Below are 18,815 nucleotides of genomic sequence, written 5' to 3'. Positions count from 1 at the left end.
TAATAATGTCGAAATTGAGTTAAGAACAAAAAACTGGTCACGTGATTCTTATTAACGGGCTGACAAAAAATGGCAGCCCTACTGTCACTCTGACATAACATCATGACTTAGTAGCCGCACCCACATGTATGGAATACACTAATATGTACTAAACTTTAAACACGAATTCCTTAAAATGTGATGTTTGTGGCTTGGAACGTTTTTCAGGAACTACATCCAATTATATACAGTTACATACATACATTATGACCACCAGAAATATTAGCCGGTAATAAAATTAACTACTATTATAACTTACTTATTAGCCATTAACAATCATGGCAATCAAGAACATAACCCAATTATGCACAACCACGATACACGGTTGATGTCCGCTGGTAAGTTCGAGGTTCCTAGAATCAAAAACTACTACGGAGATAGAACTTTGAAAAAACGCCTACCTTATCTGTTAAACAGCTTGCCTGAGGACATCCGACTAGAAACCAGTAAAAGAAAATTCAAAACTAAACTTAAGAAATATTGTCATTGTCAACACTGCCTTAAAATTAAAATTAGATTTTTTTATTATATTTTTAATCAATATTTGTTAATTACAATTGTATAAAATCAATGTTCTAATAAGCATTAATGTATTACAAGAGACTTGATCCTGCAGCCAAACTGTCCAAACAGTTTTGCGGGACTATGTTAGCTTTTAAGATTCTTTCTGTGAATGATTAATAGTATAAATAAATAATAATAAATATAAACTATATACTAAAAATAATTACTGTTATAATATTTTCAGTACCGTCCCTCGCAATGGAGCTGGAGACGAGGTGAGGCAAGATACACGGCTGCCACCATACACATGTAACTGAATGTATCGAGCCGTTTTATACAACTAACAATTGTTTAATTAATGTTCTTCAGATTTTTTGATCAATATTATTGCACTTATACTTATAAGGTTCTAAATGTACAAATTGCGTAGACGATTATCACAACCAAAGAGTTTAATGATAAATGGTTATGGGGCCCACAAGAAATGAATTATATTTTTACACATCATTTTGAAGCGAAGGTAACTTTAACCGTTTTGGTGGACTGCATAAGCATATCATTAAAATATACTCCAAGATCTACTATAGAAATGAGCTGATTCGGTTCAACCCATGGAGAAATTATGGAGGGACGGCACGGGAATACAAATTTTTTGTCTAGCAATAGAAGCTTTTTAAGCATACTCTGCGCACTGCGAAGAATAACTATAATGCGAATATTTAGTTTTATCGTTAATTTATTCATTTCAGTTGTCTGTCCCTAAATATTTTGTGTCCATCATGGGCATGTGTGACTGTACATAATATACACTATTTTATCTACCCACACATCATAAGCGTCCGAGATGTCGTCCATTCAGGAGCCACATATTATACCACCATATTTTAACCGGTAGTGAAAAGTTTTCTGGCAGGTGTTATAGTTTTTTTTTAATTCAGAGACAAAGTAGTGTTGGCTCCAACTATCATATCGTTAGATATATTACTTACGTGCAATATTTATCAAATTTGTTTGCAAATTGACATTTCATTTTGAACTAAAACGTCATCTCGACTGATATTAGAATAGATAATAGAGTTCAATTCAAATTTTTCAGAGATGTTCGAAATTTGAATGAAATAATAATATCGAAATCAGTGTTATTTAATTGCTTAATAGCAATATTAACTTTCTTACAGATAAGAAATTTGTTCTAACAAAACAGTCTATTTTTATGGTGGTCGTATTGTGCGGTTAGCACATCATGGAGGACTTATGATATTTGTGTATATAGGTAACTTTTAATTGTAAAATGCTATTTGTTCGAAAACCTTAATTACGTTCTATTCAAAATTTAATGTAGAACTGTGCAATCGATATGTTTATGCATGAATATATCAAAATATTACTATTAATACAGGGTTATTTTCTTAGAGAAAGGGCATAAAAAGCTTATTACAAAAATTTAAAAATAATACTCATTTATTTAAAATAATATTATATCTATACACTATCATATACTAACCTCGGGTTGGGTGAGATATTCTTAGTGTTTGAGTTTCCATTATCATCAATATGATTGAAGATTGAAAGGGTATATTCGTTCTTAGTCCATCTCTCCACAATATCTCCACAGGAACCAACACACTATCAATAATATTGATCGATTTAACTAAACAGTTGCCGTCCGCATATCGCCTTAGCACGAAATTTATTAAAGTTTTATATAGTTCGTACTTTCTTAGCAGATTTTTCTCAGAATTCAAATGTAATCGAATCTCGGTTGTTATAGTAACTATATTAGTCGATACTTATTTAATTACGTTCAGTTTGACGCACATATGTTGGTCCTCAGGTGGACAGAAAGTTTTAATTAAATACATTTATTAAAATAGTAATGATTGGTACATTAGGGCACATCGTAGATTTAATTTGTACTCTTTCATATTTTCGATTTCTTTACCTTAGATGTATAACTTAGTTTCTACTTTCAAAGAGCAGCTATTTTTCTATTCAAATTCAGTTTTACAGGGATATACTATATAATTTGTTACCAAATTTAATCTATTCCTTCTTTGACGTGGATAACGTTTGGTGCTATTTTTATCTTCACATTTAACACGATGAACTTAAACCATTTAAGCAGAAACACGTAAGACGATTTAACAGAAAGAAAATGTTAGAACTTATTATTATGATTCATGTTTCAGAAATTCTTCATTCTTGTGTTAAATAATAATTCTATTTTATAACGTATATATTTTATTTGGCAATATGTAGTTACAACTAACTAAGTTTAGTTTATAAAAAGACTGGGTCTTTTTATTGCAAATGAATTGACAGTTTTTATATGCGTCGTTTTATATTTAATTTAAATATGTCTATACAAATTATAGGAATTATGTAATAATATTTGTACGATTATATCAGTGGTTATTTGCCTTAAATATTGTATTATCTATTTTCATTATCATAGTTAGTAACGGCTTACTTATGGGCGGGTTTTTCGTCAATTTTAAATCAGAATATTTCGCTAGATAATTAACTCCTACTTTCATTTTAAATTGCAATAAAAAATACTAATTCTCAAATAGAATTAATAATTATAAATTAATAAAAGTAACTGATAGGTAGTTTCAGGAAGTTTGTATAGTTCGTGACAAAATCCTTGCGTGCTTAGCTCCGTTTGCTTTTCACGTATATTTAATTAAGATTTTGTGCAACCCGCCCGTTAATAAGTTAAGTAGATAGGTTGTATTTTCTTTTTAAATTTAAACGAATTGGACTAAAGTAGCTAATTAAAAGCTTAAAAACACGAATTTTATTCACGCTAGTGCCTACGAGTTTCATGAGACATCTAAACACTTCCGTCCAAAATTGAGACTTACAGTTATGCATTTACGATATGTTTTAAATTGATCATTCATGTCAAATACTCGTTGCCCGGAGTGTCGTAAAACATTGGTGGGCTAGCGATTGACGCGACAGAAGGCATTACGTCATTACTCATTATGTTCACTTAGTTGCGTTTTTTTACGCAACTCGCAATAGGTGTCCACATTCCAGAGATTACAAATCGGCCATATGATGGCATATACACACATTGAATGAATGATGAAAGTTTGCAATATGTGGTTTATTTGGCTAATTGTCTTGTGAAACTCTCGAGTGCACCTAGTGCACGATTAGATTTGGTTTAGTTATAATAGTTATTAGACCAGTTATATCGAAAAACGGTGGATAGTTTAGATATTTTATTTTGTAATCAACAGTAAGAGTGATATTATACGTGTAAAATATGTTATGATAAAGTTGCAAAATAAAAATGGTATTTCACTAACCTTGTTTTTATTATTAAAAAAAATATATAACTTATTTTAATCTTAGAGGAGATAAGAATGATTTAAAATATTCATTTGACAATCTTCAATCTCATGTGTTTCATGAGCCCCATAGTAAACGAATACCTACTACTCTTCCTTCCGAATACCTACTAACCTTCCTAAGGTTCATTCAGGAAGAAACATAGACAGTTCCTTGAAAATGCCACTGTAGAGGAATGGCAAACATGTGTGTATTTAAATGAGAGAGAAATAGTTGGACTCTTAAGATTATAATCCCCGTTATCTTATCATACCTTATTTTTAAAGGCAGGCAACACTTCTGATATCTCTAGTGTTGCAAAAGGTATAGAAAAAACTAGAGTTTAGTAATGATTTTAGAGAGCATGCAGACTCATGGTTTGGCGTTATTAGTATTAGATAAACATTAAGTTGATTAAACATATTTTGAGAGATGCTGAATCATGTTAATCTCTCATGCATAAGCAGCACGTATAGACAAAACTAACCACTGGGGCGAACTTCTGCATCCCCGGAGCGAAAAAATGTCTATCTAAGCCATGGGTGTCTTAAGGGGGACTATGTCTTTATATGGAAGTCACACTGCAGTTTTATCACGACAGAACGGATGGGCCAGACTCGTCCAGATTAATACCACACACAGAAGAAAACCGAGCGTAGAACTTGATTACCATGCGGCGAGCTGCTTACTATAATTACCTTGTTTATAGTGTTAAGTCAAAAAAGACCGAATACTCATCGAAAACACCGACAAAATTCATGTAATTCCTCAGGAGTAGCAAGAGTATGGACTGCGGCGATAGAAAGAAAGAAAGATGTCAACCGTATGCTCGTATTCTCCTCTTCCTTAAAAAAAACTGAGCCAAAACAGGTCTAAATTGGATGTTGGATAGAGATCGGACTTTGTGGAAAACTCTTCGGGAAGAAAAAAGAATTTAAATTATTTCATGTTAACACCACAGATACATATAAAATATCATTAAACATGAAAGATTGTTAATTAAATATACTTATGTATACATAATAATATTGGTCACGAACTTCTATAATATATTTGCAAGTGGATGAGACGTCATGAGGTATGTAGTTACCTTAAAAAGCACATACGACTTCCTAAGTAATGGGGTCATTCTTGTATTTGATTCTGGAGTAATACGACACCAGGTCGACTGTGATTATTACCATTAAACACGATTGTTCCCCTAATCCATACAAATGAAAAATTATTAATCACTTGGTCAATTCTATTTAGTAAAGGCACCAAAGTCAACTCACTCACTTTTTAAAATTGACTTAAATTTATTTTCCAACGGCAATTTATTCCTTCAAGTGTCTGGATGATACCATTTTTTAAATAATATTTAATTTGGTACCCTGTCTTAATTTTTGGCATAATGAATTAAAAATAATAAATAAAAGAGGTAGCAGTTCCGAGAGTCAGACCTATTTATTGGAATTTTCCTCATCTTTAGGGATCTTTATTCAAAATTCCTTAATTATTAATAGAATTTCAGTTTGGAGCGAAAAGAAAAATCCTTTATTTTTTTATCTTAATTCTTCATATCAATTGTAATTTTTTATTTGATGTCATTCCGAATCGAATGAGCCATCGCTAATACTTTAAGCAAAAGTTAATACTTGCTCGCTATTACTTTAAGTTAAAGTACCTTTATCAAGAAATAACGTTTTTGAACTTGTTAACTAGCCTTTTAGTTACTAGAAAGATCGTGGCAATTTCAATTGACATCTATAGATTTTCGCGTCACAATAGAACAATGGACGTTTTTTATAACGCTCCAATCATTGTATTCAAAAATCGAAAGCAGGTGTTATGTTTACACTTAGTGCTTCGCGCTCATTATAAATGGACCGGCTATTAATTCTATTAATTTTCCATACAATTAGTATAGAGGGTCGTTTATTCTGTGAGAAATCGAAAAGTCCCCTGGAAGTTGGTAAATGGAGTCACAATTTGAAACACATGGACTCTGCCGTGGTAGAGAACAGGCCAGTCGCAATTAACGAAGGCCAAGTGTACGTTTACGAGAATCATTTTCCCGGCCATCTCATCGACTATATAAACGTGGACAACGTAGCAATTAAATCGTGTGGTGCCAGTGCAATGATCAAGAAAGGTGGCATAGGGACATCGATGGTGCTGATAATATTACACGCTGACACTAATGAAGAAATACGGTCCGTCATTGACATATGGGGAACAAAGCATTTTGACGTTACCACATCATCCACGCCTAAAGATAACAACATTATGAACAATTTGAAATCATTATATCTGTTTAAAAAATTACGAGCAGTCAATCATAACAGTGGATATTAATAAAACACCGATTTTACGTATGTATGTTTATTTGTAAAATAGAAAAAGGTTACATGATTATGATGCTTAGGCACCTAAATTTTTTTTTGTCTTAAGACTAAATACAATAAAAATAACGTCTTTTTGTGATTACTGTATTGTAAACATTGTAAACGTGACTAGATAGATTAATAAAAAGGTGTACATAAGTCTCATTGCATTACCAATCAGTAATGTTTGAAGAAATAATATACTCAAGTACTTACATAATAATTTTCGTAAACTATAGGCGGCTACAAATACTGCTGTAATGAAAGAAATTCAGAAAAATTGTTACTATCAAGAGGCAGACTTACATTTCATGATTATTTTTATTGTATGTTATTAAAAATAATAAAACTTAAAATTAAACGTAAGGAAACAAAACCGTATTTGTTTCCTTCGATCGTAATGAAATATGAAAATAACGAAAATATACGACTAACACTTACAAGACATTGTAATCGCCAATCATATCTTATAGTATATTTAAAATACAACTACAAAATATGCAGCACGCATAAAAACCCAGATAAACCAGATAAGTAAAATGTAAACAAAATGAGTCAGGTCTGCAATTTAACATCAACACGCATTGTGTATGCAGACAAAACAAAAACGATAAGATATTTATAGAACGTTGTTATCCTTGAAGTTATATTTAATTGATTGTCCAATCGAAACAACGTCTACCATTACTGGTAAATTTTATTCATTATTGTACGTTTTAAGAACTGTAACAATAATATTATCACAATTAAAACTTTGTATATATTGAATACAAAATTTCTCAATACAAAATCTTTTGAAGTATTCTAATACCTACTCATATAAAATTATAATAAGGCCTGCACTCCACCAAAGCGAAGCTGTGCGACGTCCTCGCACATGTATCTATGGTATTCGATCGCGCCATACATACATGTACTGAAGACGAGAAATGTGTGAAGTTTTATTAACCAATAAAACTTCGTTCTAAACAACCGTTTAATACACATATCCTCTCCCCTTGTATCTCCGCTTTGGTGAAGTCCGGGCCTAACAATTTTTATCTTCACGTCGAATCTGAGATCGAATCATTGCTTTAAATTAATATTTGCAGCGTGTAAGCTAAATAAATTGAATTTATGGCACTTCAAATTAATATTCATATCACCAATCATTTTAAACAGCCATATAGCGGCGTATTTCTTTTTATAAAATGACATGATTAAGATCTTCGTTGTTTTTTTTTTGTATTTTTTGATTCGAGCTATAGAAGCTCTAATCAATGTCGTGGAACTTCAGGATGGCTCGCCCATGTATTTCAGAATTGCAGAGCTTGCGAACGACTTCTGGAGCTTCTTCAGCAGGAAAAACTGTGTGTGGCGGAGGTTCAACCTACAATTTAAACATAATAAGAATATATTTTATTCCCACCTCGATGAAAAACTGTGTTTTAGTCCCTGGTACGACGGAGAAAAGTAGCCGATTCTCTCCCGGCAAGACGACTTTTGTCCCTCGTACCTACCAGGTACCTATCCAGGTGGGGAAAAAAACGTATATGTACCGCGTGAGATAAGGAGGACATTGCCACCCGCGATTTAAATATTCCGCGGGTGGAAATGACCTACTTTTCTCCCTAGGTGCGTAATAAACTATTTTTCAATAATCCTCACTAATATTATATAACACTAGCATCAATTTTTTATTACGCTTTCCTTAATGACTACCTTTTACCATGATGTTTTGAAATCACGTAAGGAATACAGAAAATAATATAAGGTTTATCCTGATATATTTATGAGTTGTCGACGTGATATTTAGGTCACGAAAATAGCAACATAACTAAAAGAACGAGCATGTTTAAGCGCAAGGTGAGGCAAATAAAATAAAAACCCTTAACTGGTTTTCGCACCGCAACATTTTTTTTATGCGGACAAGGACGAGTGAACAAGTTCATGTAGCTCGTCAATTTCTTATAGGGTTGTCAGGGATCTGTTTGCCATGTGCTAGTAACTTTAGAATGAACTTTCATGTGCGGTATTTCCAGGACTACTCGATATGTACCTTAAAAAAAAGTGGATACACCCACCTAAAACGATTCTATGATTTCTCTACTGTTAAAAAACCTCTGCTGATAAAAGCCTTCGTTTGTCAAGGCAGGACAGGCTTTGCCGACCAAGGGTTCTATAGAGCTTTACATAAACAATTAAATAAAACCAGGTTAGTATTAAAGTAGGGATTTATTTTTTGTCACAATTGATAAAAACGGTGTCACTGCAAACTCTTTCCAGAACTTGTATAAAATGTTGTTTTAGATAATTCTAGTTAGGTGTGATTCTTGAACCATTTCCTCATCACAGATTTAGATCTCTCCAACGCGACGGCTGTCATTTACGAGGCTCTTGTACAGATTTATAATCTCCCTGATGTTATATTACTTTTATTTTCGACCCATTCAACTCTTAGCACTCTATCAGATTTGCATCCGCCGTTGCGTTTGAATATTATTAGATTGGCCAGTAAAGCAGAGTGGCAGATGATCTGTAAATTGCTCAGGATTGAGTAACTTTAGATGGGGAAAATTGTTTTCAATTTTTGCCTTTCCAATTTCTAATAATAATTGGAGGGAAAAAACCAGTTCTGTCATCCCATTTTGTGCATCTACGATTAAAGAAAAACATTTTTGATGTTCTATGTCGTGCATTTAGTTTCTGTTATTGAGAAAGCACAAATAGCACTATAATGTCGTTAAGTTTTTATACTTTTGCTGAGCGATATTTGACGCTACATCTACTAGGTTCGTCCACTGTCAATTGCTGTAACAAATAATTTTATTTGTATATCCTATTATTTTTTTTTACAAGGAAATAATGCACTCTCTAATAGACTTACCTTCTCCGTCGGTGACGTCATTTATGAAGTATATCTCATATTTTTCTTGTCAATTTTTGTTACACTTTGATTCTTCTGAATATCTTTTCAACATAACTGCCAAGTTGTGATGTTCAAAATTGTGTCCCAAGTGCAATTTTTCATCTTCAGCAACAAGTAAGCATTCCGCCAGAGTTGCTTTATTTTCTTTAAGGTATTTAAAATAAGCAAGAAAAACGGTTTCCGATAACTACAGCCTATTTTCATTAATATATTATTTTTCGCTTGACTTAGATTGTAAAAAAAAACTTTATCAAAAATATGTCTTATTTAAATATTACGCACATAAAATCACTCACGGCTTCTTCGGTTAATAATAAAAGTACTCAATTTAAAATTTAAGTTAAACTACGTCTTAAGTAATGCAACACAAAGTTTTTTATTAGCATTATTAATATTGAACTACCATTTAAAGAATTACTTATTTTCAATTCCAAATCACATACCTCGCCATTTGCAACCAATTGAATCAAATCTTTCAATTGCTCAATAGATCCATCTGGCACAACAACGATGTGCTTGTTCATTTCTTCAGCTTTCTTGGCGAATTTCGGCAGTAGCTTCTCTCCAACATCTTCAGTGATAAGAACCACGCCGTTCTTTTAGAAAACAAACAATATTGTTAAAAAAAAATCAATATCAGCTAACAAATAATGTTTCAGCTTGAATCTATAGCGATAAAAGAGCTGGGATTGTAAGAGACTGTTTTTACGAATTAATCCTTGTAGTTGATAGTGTTGAAAATTAAAAAAAAAAACAGGCATTTCGTGCTAATTATAGTAGTTTTTGAGCTGCATTTAGTGTTCGACCGACGATCAGCGCCTAGCGCATATCATACGCGCTGACCATGTTGGGTTTAGTGATCAGGTGACGCGCGAGTACAATTGCGAAGAAAAATCCATTTGAAACCTCCTTAATATATGCGTACTACTTACGCAAACGATTACGTAATAAAAGACGGAGAAGAGATCATGTTTACCCAACTATAACATACTACAATAATAAATAACGAAGGATAAATTTATACAATACATTCGAATAGGTATGCCAAAACAAGAATTTTTGTTTACGATGTTACAAATGCGCGTATGGTCGCTCGAACACAGTAATTTATCGCATCAGCGAATTGACGTATGTCGGACCGACGATTCTTGTCAGCGCGACGTAGCTCTACGTGCGTAGCAATTTATCAGGGCTGGACTGAACGCGTCCAATGTTTTCATAGTTATAGCTACGAACGACCGACGTCAGCGCTGACCGTCGGTCGATAGATATGATCAAGATTTCCATAGCTAACAACTCAACATAAATAATGATTAAGAATATATTTTTAACAAACAGACTGCAGTTTAATTTTATTGCAGTTTTGGATCTACAAATTCATCAGAAGTAAGAAATTTGCTGTTGAAAGTTATTTGTTTATAAGATGCAATATTATAATGTACTAAAAATTTAAACATTTAGATAAAGATAACAGGATGCCCAAGCCTGAGTGTGAGACGGTTAATTATCACCTAAAACTTATACAACTTATTAATTACATTAATTTTATATACAAATAAGATACATACTGGAACCAAACATTGAAGCGATCTATGCAGTGAACGTGATGTTGTTCCAAAATTAAGAACAATATCAACTGGGCCACCACACGCATCTGTTGTGCGTTCAATTAATTGCTTTTCATAAAGATCTTCTGACCACTGCACAACTTTGATTCTGTGGAAATTATTAACATAGTTAAACATCATTTGAACTGTTTAATAAAAATCTCCTATATTGTATCAAATATATAATTTACTTACTTGTTGCTCTCTTTTGCAAGAATGAACCCCTCATCTTTAAGTGTTGCTACTGATATAGTGATTTTGTTGCGATAAGAGCTATGAGAAAAGTAATGTGCTGCCAAACGTAAAGCCCAAAGTGCTAAGCCACCAGTCCCGACAACTAAAATAGTTGCTTTATCTTTCTTATCAGGTCCGTCAAGGATTTTATTCAAACAATCACTTGCAGTGTACACAGTATTAGTTGCAAGTAATGCACCTGTCGGGAGCATTGCAGCGATCCTCAAAGGCAAACAATCTGGTACTAGAACCAGACATTTAAAATCTGGCACCACAATGTAATCTGCATAACCATTGGGTACACCTTCATATGGATACAAAACAACCCTTGATCCTACTAGAATCCCTTCAGTGCATTCTGCGGCTTTCCCAATGGCATCTACAACACCAGCTACTTCATAACCAGGGAAGAGAGCCCCATCACGGAAACCAACAGTAGATGATGTTATGGGATGACCACCATAACCTTCTAACTCTCCAGAAAGACTCCCAACAGAGGACATAGATGATGTGCTGCAGACTGATGCAGATCTTGTACGGTGGGCTCTATAACAAGCACCAGCATAGGCAACTTTAATCCTTGCCCCAAAAAGAGGCACCTCTGGCATGGGAACCCGGAAACTGAATACACAATCTTGTGATGCACCTCCCGGGGACTCAATGGATACCTGTCTGCACAGTTTACTCATGTTGTCTGCAATATAAAATATAGTATATTATTTAATATTACCAAGATGCGCCATACAACTCTGCTGTGCAGCTTCCAATGTTAGTCATAAAATATGTTTTGTTAGTAAACCAAAGGAAATAAAACACAAATGGTTATAGGTATGGAGTATATTTCAGTAGAAGATGAATTAAAAGAGTTTAATTTTTAATTAGTGAGAACAAATACATAAATCAACAAACAAACAGTAAAAACACTTTTTTAAATTGATATATTATACAGACATACAAATATTCTATACATACAGTATTCTCTTTTACTACAGTATACCACAAAATTTCATGATCTGTGGAGTTCTAGATACAGTGGCATCCAATATACTATTTTTTTTAAATAAACAACTAAAATTTAACTTTAACTAATCAGGATTAATAAAAGTGATTTAAATTGCCTTTATCTACTTAATCACTTGATTAACATCTTATAAATATGTAACCATAAAGCTCTACATTCTTGCAAACTTTTCTTGCATTCTTTAACCATCCGCATTTAAACATAATGAAAATAATTCATTTTTTTTTACAAATAACAATTTCCATATAATATGTTGAGTATATATATAATATACTCCATAAAATTTCGGATAATATAATAATATAATTCCTAAATCTAGATCTAAAATCTAGATTCTTCTACAGATGACTTAAGGTAAGAAAAAAGCGGACATAGCTGCCTAAAGTAAAATAAACGAGTACAATTAATTAATAATACTATGTAGAACATAGCAACACAAAAAATAAAAACCTAAAAGAAAATTATATAAACAACGTTATGACCTTCTTATAATATGAAGGTCGAAGTAAATAAAATTACACAATATTATTGGGATAGGTAATGTCTACAAAACAAGAAATTACAGCAAATACTCGTCATGATAAAATAATAAGCATTATTTTGCATAAAAATAAACAGATACTATAAACAAGTGATCATGCACAAACTGCGTCGTAAAAGGCATAATTATATGAAACTACATTTCGAGAGATCAATTTCAATTATGACTTTTACGATATAAGTTTATACCAAAAATACCTTTAGTTTAGTGGACTATTACAACACGACGCAATTAACACTCTTATTAGTTTTAAAAGCACCTACTTCACAAATTCTACACTGGACTGAATTTATTAAGTGACACGAGCCCTTAGACAGAACACTATCAAATCAATGCTGATCAGTAGAACATTCTACAATGAATATTGAATACTAAACAGTAAACGACACAGATGACAAACAAAAATATTTTATCTGTGGCGCTATGTTTATCTGAATTGACACAATATGGTAAACCTGCGGACAGACATGCTCATACTAGCAGGAGCCACGAAAGCATGCCACTAATGAGCAATTGCTACTTAGCAGCATATATGTCGAAGCATTGCTAGAAATGAGGATGCTTATATCGAGTATGCTCAAAAATCAACAGTTGTTTGATTTTATGTGTGCGTGTCGGGTCTACTAAAAATAATTATGACTTGTTAGGGAGAAGAAAAAACGTTTCTCTTTTATTTATCCAGACTTTACGAAACCAATTACCTATAGAACTTTTTTGTACGTGTTTTTTTTCTCAACAAAAAAATTTCGTAGCAAAGAGTACACTTATTTTATTCAGTTCTGTACGAATGGAACTGACACTATTATATCTCTTTAAGTTTATAGAACCACTGTTTTCATTTTTGAAAAGCTTCCATTTTGGCTAAGAGGCAGCACTAAAAAAACATGTGTCTTCAATTGTTTGCTTTGAGCTCACTTTATTAGGACATGCTCAAAAGCAGCTCACTTTTTGCTAGCAAATGTGAACAGTTACGGAGCATACGCGAGTTTTTTTTATAAGTGTGTCAATACGTATAAACTTTATATGATATTTTGACAAAGTGTCATCGGTTAATTGTCACTTGTTAAACAAAAGGTTACGTTGGCTGGGTACCGTCCTCGGAGCAATTATCAAGCCTGGAGAAGTAACAATAGAAGTTGGTGAAAAGCACTGGCTTGACTTTTCTAACCTACGCGACGAGAGACTTACAATTTATATCACCTTTTATGTCTTTAAGTGGAAAACAATAACTTGACAACATTTTATTTCATCTTAATTAAGTCTTATTACGTAGTTCATCGTCATTGAGCAGTCTGTGTCCATAATATTATGAATATATACCTAATAACCAATTAACATGTTCGTAAAAATCTGGGAGCTATGAAAAATTTTTCATGCTCTTCTTGTGGAATAATATGTGAGGAAAGCATTTTTTTCCCCGGCGGATAAAAAAATTAAAATAATTCTGGGTGACGGCTCTACAGAGAAAATTTTACAGCTTTCAAAACATTCACAGCTTTGATCAAAGCAGTTTTTATCCAAATGTTATATTTTGGATGGCAACAAAAGAAAAGTTTTTTGCAGACATGCCGTGCCGACCAATTTAAAGAAATACCCTACTTATTTAAAAAGATTATTACTTGATTTACCCAGTGTAATGAAAGTATGCAAAATATTTGAAAGAATTTTAAAACAATATTTAGCAATTAGAGTTCAGCAAATAGGACTTCTTCATATTATGTTGACAATAGGCTATTTGACTAGTTTCTGAAAAACATCTCATACCTACTATTAAATAGTGTTTAAGAAAGATGTTTTTTTACAAACATGTGACGTCATAGTAAAATTAGCCAATCACAACCGTTTACGATCACCTCGTTCAAACTAAAAAAAAAATAAAACCGTGTGGTGTCGTGGGATATCGGATAGGAACGAAATTCTTATTATAAAAATATTAATTTTACTGATTTACTAAAAGAAATGGGCAGTTTCGACATAATTCCACTGTCTTACATGAAAAAAGTGTATGTATACTTATGCGCGCAAGACGTTATACTTCTTTGGTGTAACAAAACAAATCCTTAAAATTATTTATTCGTCGTGCTATTCTACGTTTGTAGAAAAAACAATATTGTAAAAATCATGAAATATTAACGGATACGGCTGTATTGGCTTGATCTCTTTGCCTGTCCTAATAATGGACGAGGAAACCAAGAAAATTAATCAATGTCGTAAACGTCAGAAAATTTCTGAAAACTTTAATTTTTAGATGTCTGTGTGCGCGCGCAACGTAATAGTTAAAGATATTTATCTTCAATAACATCAAAAAGCTATACATAATGTACATGTTTTACTTTTATGTCAATGTACCTAATTTTGCAGTTATAAACCTATTTAAATATGATTTAAATATTCGTTGTATTTTGGTTTGGTTTGACCAATGCTCGAAATAAATAAAATAAACAATCAATTTAATTTGTCAGAAATGTGTCAAATGTCAATAATTGTTACTTGTTAATTATTTATGTATAAATAATAATAATCTTACGTGCCGGACGTTTTTTCCCGAGTAGGGTACCCCTCCGCATCGTCCCATATGGAACTTCGTTCCAATATTTTATTTTGTGATTTTTGCCACAAATACTCAATATTTTTTATGGTTATTAATACGACTCACTTTAAACGTCCATTATCTACGCGGATGGTAGTAAATAAGTAATATTTTCCCTACTGTTAAATAGCCTATCATAAGCAAAAGAAAAATTACAGCAAATGCTCTCGTCATAATAAAATAATAAGCATTATTTTGCATAAAAATTAACAGGTAATATAAACAAGTGATCATGCACAAACAAAGGCATAATTTATATGAAACTATATTTCGAAAGATCAATCTTTAGAGGTAAATTATTACTCTTATGATATACAAACATATTATTTTATACTAAAATTACCTTTACTTTAGTGGACTTTTAGAACACGACGCAATTAATACTCTTTTTAATAATTTTAAAAGAACCTACTTCACAAATTCTACACTGGACTGAATTTATTAAATGACACGAGACCTCAGACACAACACTATCAAATCAATGCAGATCAGTAGAACATTCTACAATGAATATTGATTAACAAACAGTAAACGACACAGATGACAAACAAAAATCTTTATCTGTAGCGCTATGTTTATCTGAATTGACACAATATGGTAAAGCTGCGGACAGACATGCTCATACTAGCAGGAGCCACGAAAGCATGCCACTAATGAGCAGGCTCTCTAAAGCGAGGGGCAGTGCTTCGAGCCAGTGTGATCAGTGTAAGAGCATGCTATTTAGAGGTGTTCGTTACGTTAGATAGCTGTCAAAATAACCTATTATATATTTATAATCTTATAATCTATTAAAACTGACAAGCGTTATTAAGCTATTGCATAGCTTCTATCGCGGGCCTTGAGCGTGGGAACGAATCCAGAAATTCCGTAACGAAAATAATCTAACACGTACTTACTAGAGGTCATTACAGTTGCCGTGGAACAGCGGTTATCACGTATGCTTTTTGTCCAGAAGGTCCCAGGTTCGAGCCTGGGGTACGTATTGATTTTTTTATAATTTCTTTAGTTTTTTTTATCACGTTTTTATAATTTTTATTTTTACAAGCATTTTTATTTAGTTTCACCTGTCCCGTTGTCTGTCTGTAATCAAATCTTGCAAGTCAAATTTTACTCATTTCCCGTTTGCTTTTTTTTAAATTAATTTTATCAAAAAAAATACTGCATAAATAAAATAAATAAATAATTATAATTGCATGAGTTGATAAAAAATGCTGTGCAATAGCTTTACGGCGGCAGTCACCGAGTGCCACACGTCTTTTTTTAATATTGGGTCGATACGCGATGCCAAATTATGCTCTAAGAGGACTGCATAAGAACTAAATTCAAATGAAAGTCCGGTGGTAAATGTAGGTATGAAAGAAAGTTCACCTCAGAACCATGGACAAGTTTAAGGTTTCCGGATACTACGTCTACCGGGAGTACCACACCTCGCTGATCGGGACTGATTACAGGGAATACCCTGCTAATAAGCAGTCTTGGTGCGTCGGAATGTCGACGTCGTACGCCCTAGGCGTGGAGATCTGCATCGAGCGTTAGCCTACCCGTGTGTTCGCCTTCTACAAGCCGCCGCAGAATCGACTTGCAGTGGCTGATGTCCACACCTTACTGGACTCGCCGCTGCCCACGATCTTCGCGGGCGACTTCAATGCGAAACACACGGCGTGGAAAATCAAACGATAACTACAATTTACTACTTAAAATCGATACATCCAGTAATAAAATAATAATTATTGCATAAGACTTTCAAAAAATATTATTCGTTTTCGTACGTGGAAAGTGAAATGGGAACAAAAACTTTTGTGCACGCTGTACATTGCACAAACGACAATATGTTGGTTTGCCCAAGTCATCCGCATACGAGCAACTATTCTTCTCTGGCGTAATAAAACAAAAATCCTTAAAAAATATATTCCTCGTGCTTAACTACGTTTGTAGTAAAAACAATATTATAAATAAGAAGGTATTATACAGTCAATGAAAATATTATTTTACCGCATAATTTAGTTAAGTAATTTGTAATTAAATATCATTCAATAAGTTTTATACGGTGAGAGAGAATTTTTTTGAACAACTTATTATAAATTTAAATTATATATTGAAATTTATTTAATTCTAAGCCATCGGTTGTGGTTCAGTTGACATACCTATGAGTTACAAGAGACTAGGAGGAGATTAGCTTAAGTGTGATACAAATGGTCTAGTTGACCAGCTAACGTCAGAGTGTCGAGTTTGAGAGACGCGTAATAATAAACTTAAATAATTAACTTCAAAAATTATATTGTTTAAAGTTCAATAAGCGCTGTCAATGGTTCTTCCTATTGTAACATCGACACTTTTCAAAGATTTAGCTTTGAGCTCATTGAATTTATTTTCAAGCATCAAGTTTTTCAAAATCAGTTAGTAGACGACTGTAATGACGCCATGATGTACCTATTAAAAATTTAAGTTTAACTATTGTATTACATAAAGTAACACAAGCAATTAAAGACTTTTCCCCTACAATAATTATAATTGCTACAGATCGGCTTTGGTTTTTTATACTTTACGTACTACACTCACGCCCACGATGTTTCATATTGTTTATGTTAAAATTTCCGAAGAATGAGAAAACAAATAAACATTCTGGCTGCCATGCCGCGTACAGTGAGAATGATTTTTTTGTTAAATTATTTGGCACGAGATGCAGTCTGAGGCCTGTGAGAAAGATAGGAGGTTGGTATTACCATATCAAAGCTTTACCTTGATTCTTAGCAATTCCAGATTCAGGGCTCGAAGTCCAAATAATTAATCTTATGTAAATAATCCGTAATTAACTAGTAGGACCAATACAAGATTTTATCCGTTACATTTCTTTGGGATCAAAGGGATATTGAATACCATCAACTCTGGCAACATTACCATATTTTTGACATTTTAGCAAACTACTCGAACACTGAGCTAGTTATTTGAGTTTTTATTAATGTAATCTGTAAAACAGACACGTCTTTATTATTTATTAGTTAAACTATTTTTTCTGTATTGTCCATAGAATCCTTATAATATCTAAAAGGTGTATCTCTTAGGTGCTAGGTAAAGTTGACACATTTTTATCAACTTTACCATGCAGTTTACTCAGACCAGAAGACATAATGTTACCTCTTTTTCTTTTGCACTGCATGCACGTTATTACTATCTATTATCACTATATATATAAATATGGGTGTCAATTACCATTAGTTGATTGTCCTGCTCGTCTCGTCCCTAACTGTCATAAATAAAAAAAAATCATAAAATAAATTCAATATTATACTATTCTGAACAAATTTGTCTTTTGGTCCTACGGTTTTTAAAAACGCAGTCATTCAACTAAAGTTATGTCGTTAATTTAATAATAGGGGTTAAAGTATGAAATTGCCGTTTCATTATAATAGTTACTTCGAATTGGCATAGAACCTTCATGGTTTGAGATTCTTGAGTGAAACTTTTTCACATGGTACCTATATACTTCTTTTTTTAAAATGTGCAACATTCGATCATCGACTCGATAGTTCGAATATTCGAGTGATTTTCGAATACGAGTTCCGACGCAGAACTAACGCGGCTGAAACACCTTGCAATATCAATGTTGTGTTTGGAGAGGGAACTGCTAATTAACGCACCGTGCAATTTTGGTTTAAACGCTTT

At 32.9% G+C, this 18,815-nt stretch overlaps 3 protein-coding genes across 5 annotated transcripts in view; 2 read left to right on the top strand and 1 right to left on the bottom strand.

Moving 5' to 3' along the window:
* LOC126978346 (plexin domain-containing protein 2) overlaps positions 1–3,862 on the top strand; it is a 38,963-nt gene extending 35,101 nt beyond the window's left edge. The window contains exon 12 of the mRNA XM_050827098.1: positions 788–3,862. Within this exon, the coding sequence (XP_050683055.1) occupies positions 788–856 (69 nt within the window). The 3' untranslated portion in view covers positions 857–3,862. The remainder of the gene's footprint in view (positions 1–787) is intronic.
* A 1,674-nt stretch (positions 3,863–5,536) lies between these two features.
* LOC126978375 (uncharacterized) lies at positions 5,537–6,242 on the top strand. Its single transcript, XM_050827136.1, has one exon. The coding sequence runs from the start codon at positions 5,749–5,751 to the stop codon at positions 6,220–6,222; it is 474 nt and encodes a 157-aa protein (XP_050683093.1). The 5' UTR covers positions 5,537–5,748; the 3' UTR covers positions 6,223–6,242.
* Positions 6,234–15,644, bottom strand: LOC126978364 (uncharacterized). Of its 3 annotated transcripts, none has more exons than XM_050827123.1 (5): positions 15,496–15,644; positions 10,962–11,694; positions 10,728–10,875; positions 9,603–9,755; positions 6,234–7,620 (listed from the first exon to the last, which is right to left on the bottom strand). In XM_050827123.1, the coding sequence occupies exons 2-5, from the start codon at positions 11,687–11,689 to the stop codon at positions 7,504–7,506; spliced, it is 1,146 nt and encodes a 381-aa protein (XP_050683080.1). In that variant the 5' UTR covers positions 11,690–11,694; positions 15,496–15,644; the 3' UTR covers positions 6,234–7,503. The 3 variants fall into 3 exon arrangements, with proteins under 3 accessions (XP_050683080.1, XP_050683079.1, XP_050683081.1); XM_050827122.1 differs by lacking the exon at positions 15,496–15,644 and adding an exon at positions 12,760–12,930; XM_050827124.1 differs by lacking the exon at positions 15,496–15,644 and adding an exon at positions 12,826–12,927.
* Positions 15,645–18,815: the final 3,171 nt, after the last annotated feature.

The sequence above is a fragment of the Leptidea sinapis genome, chromosome Z (genome assembly GCF_905404315.1).
Source record: "Leptidea sinapis chromosome Z, ilLepSina1.1, whole genome shotgun sequence".
Taxonomy (NCBI): Eukaryota; Metazoa; Arthropoda; class Insecta; order Lepidoptera; family Pieridae; genus Leptidea; species Leptidea sinapis.
The sequence above is the reverse complement of the archived record's forward strand: the minus strand, read 5'-3'. Positions and strand labels throughout refer to the sequence as shown.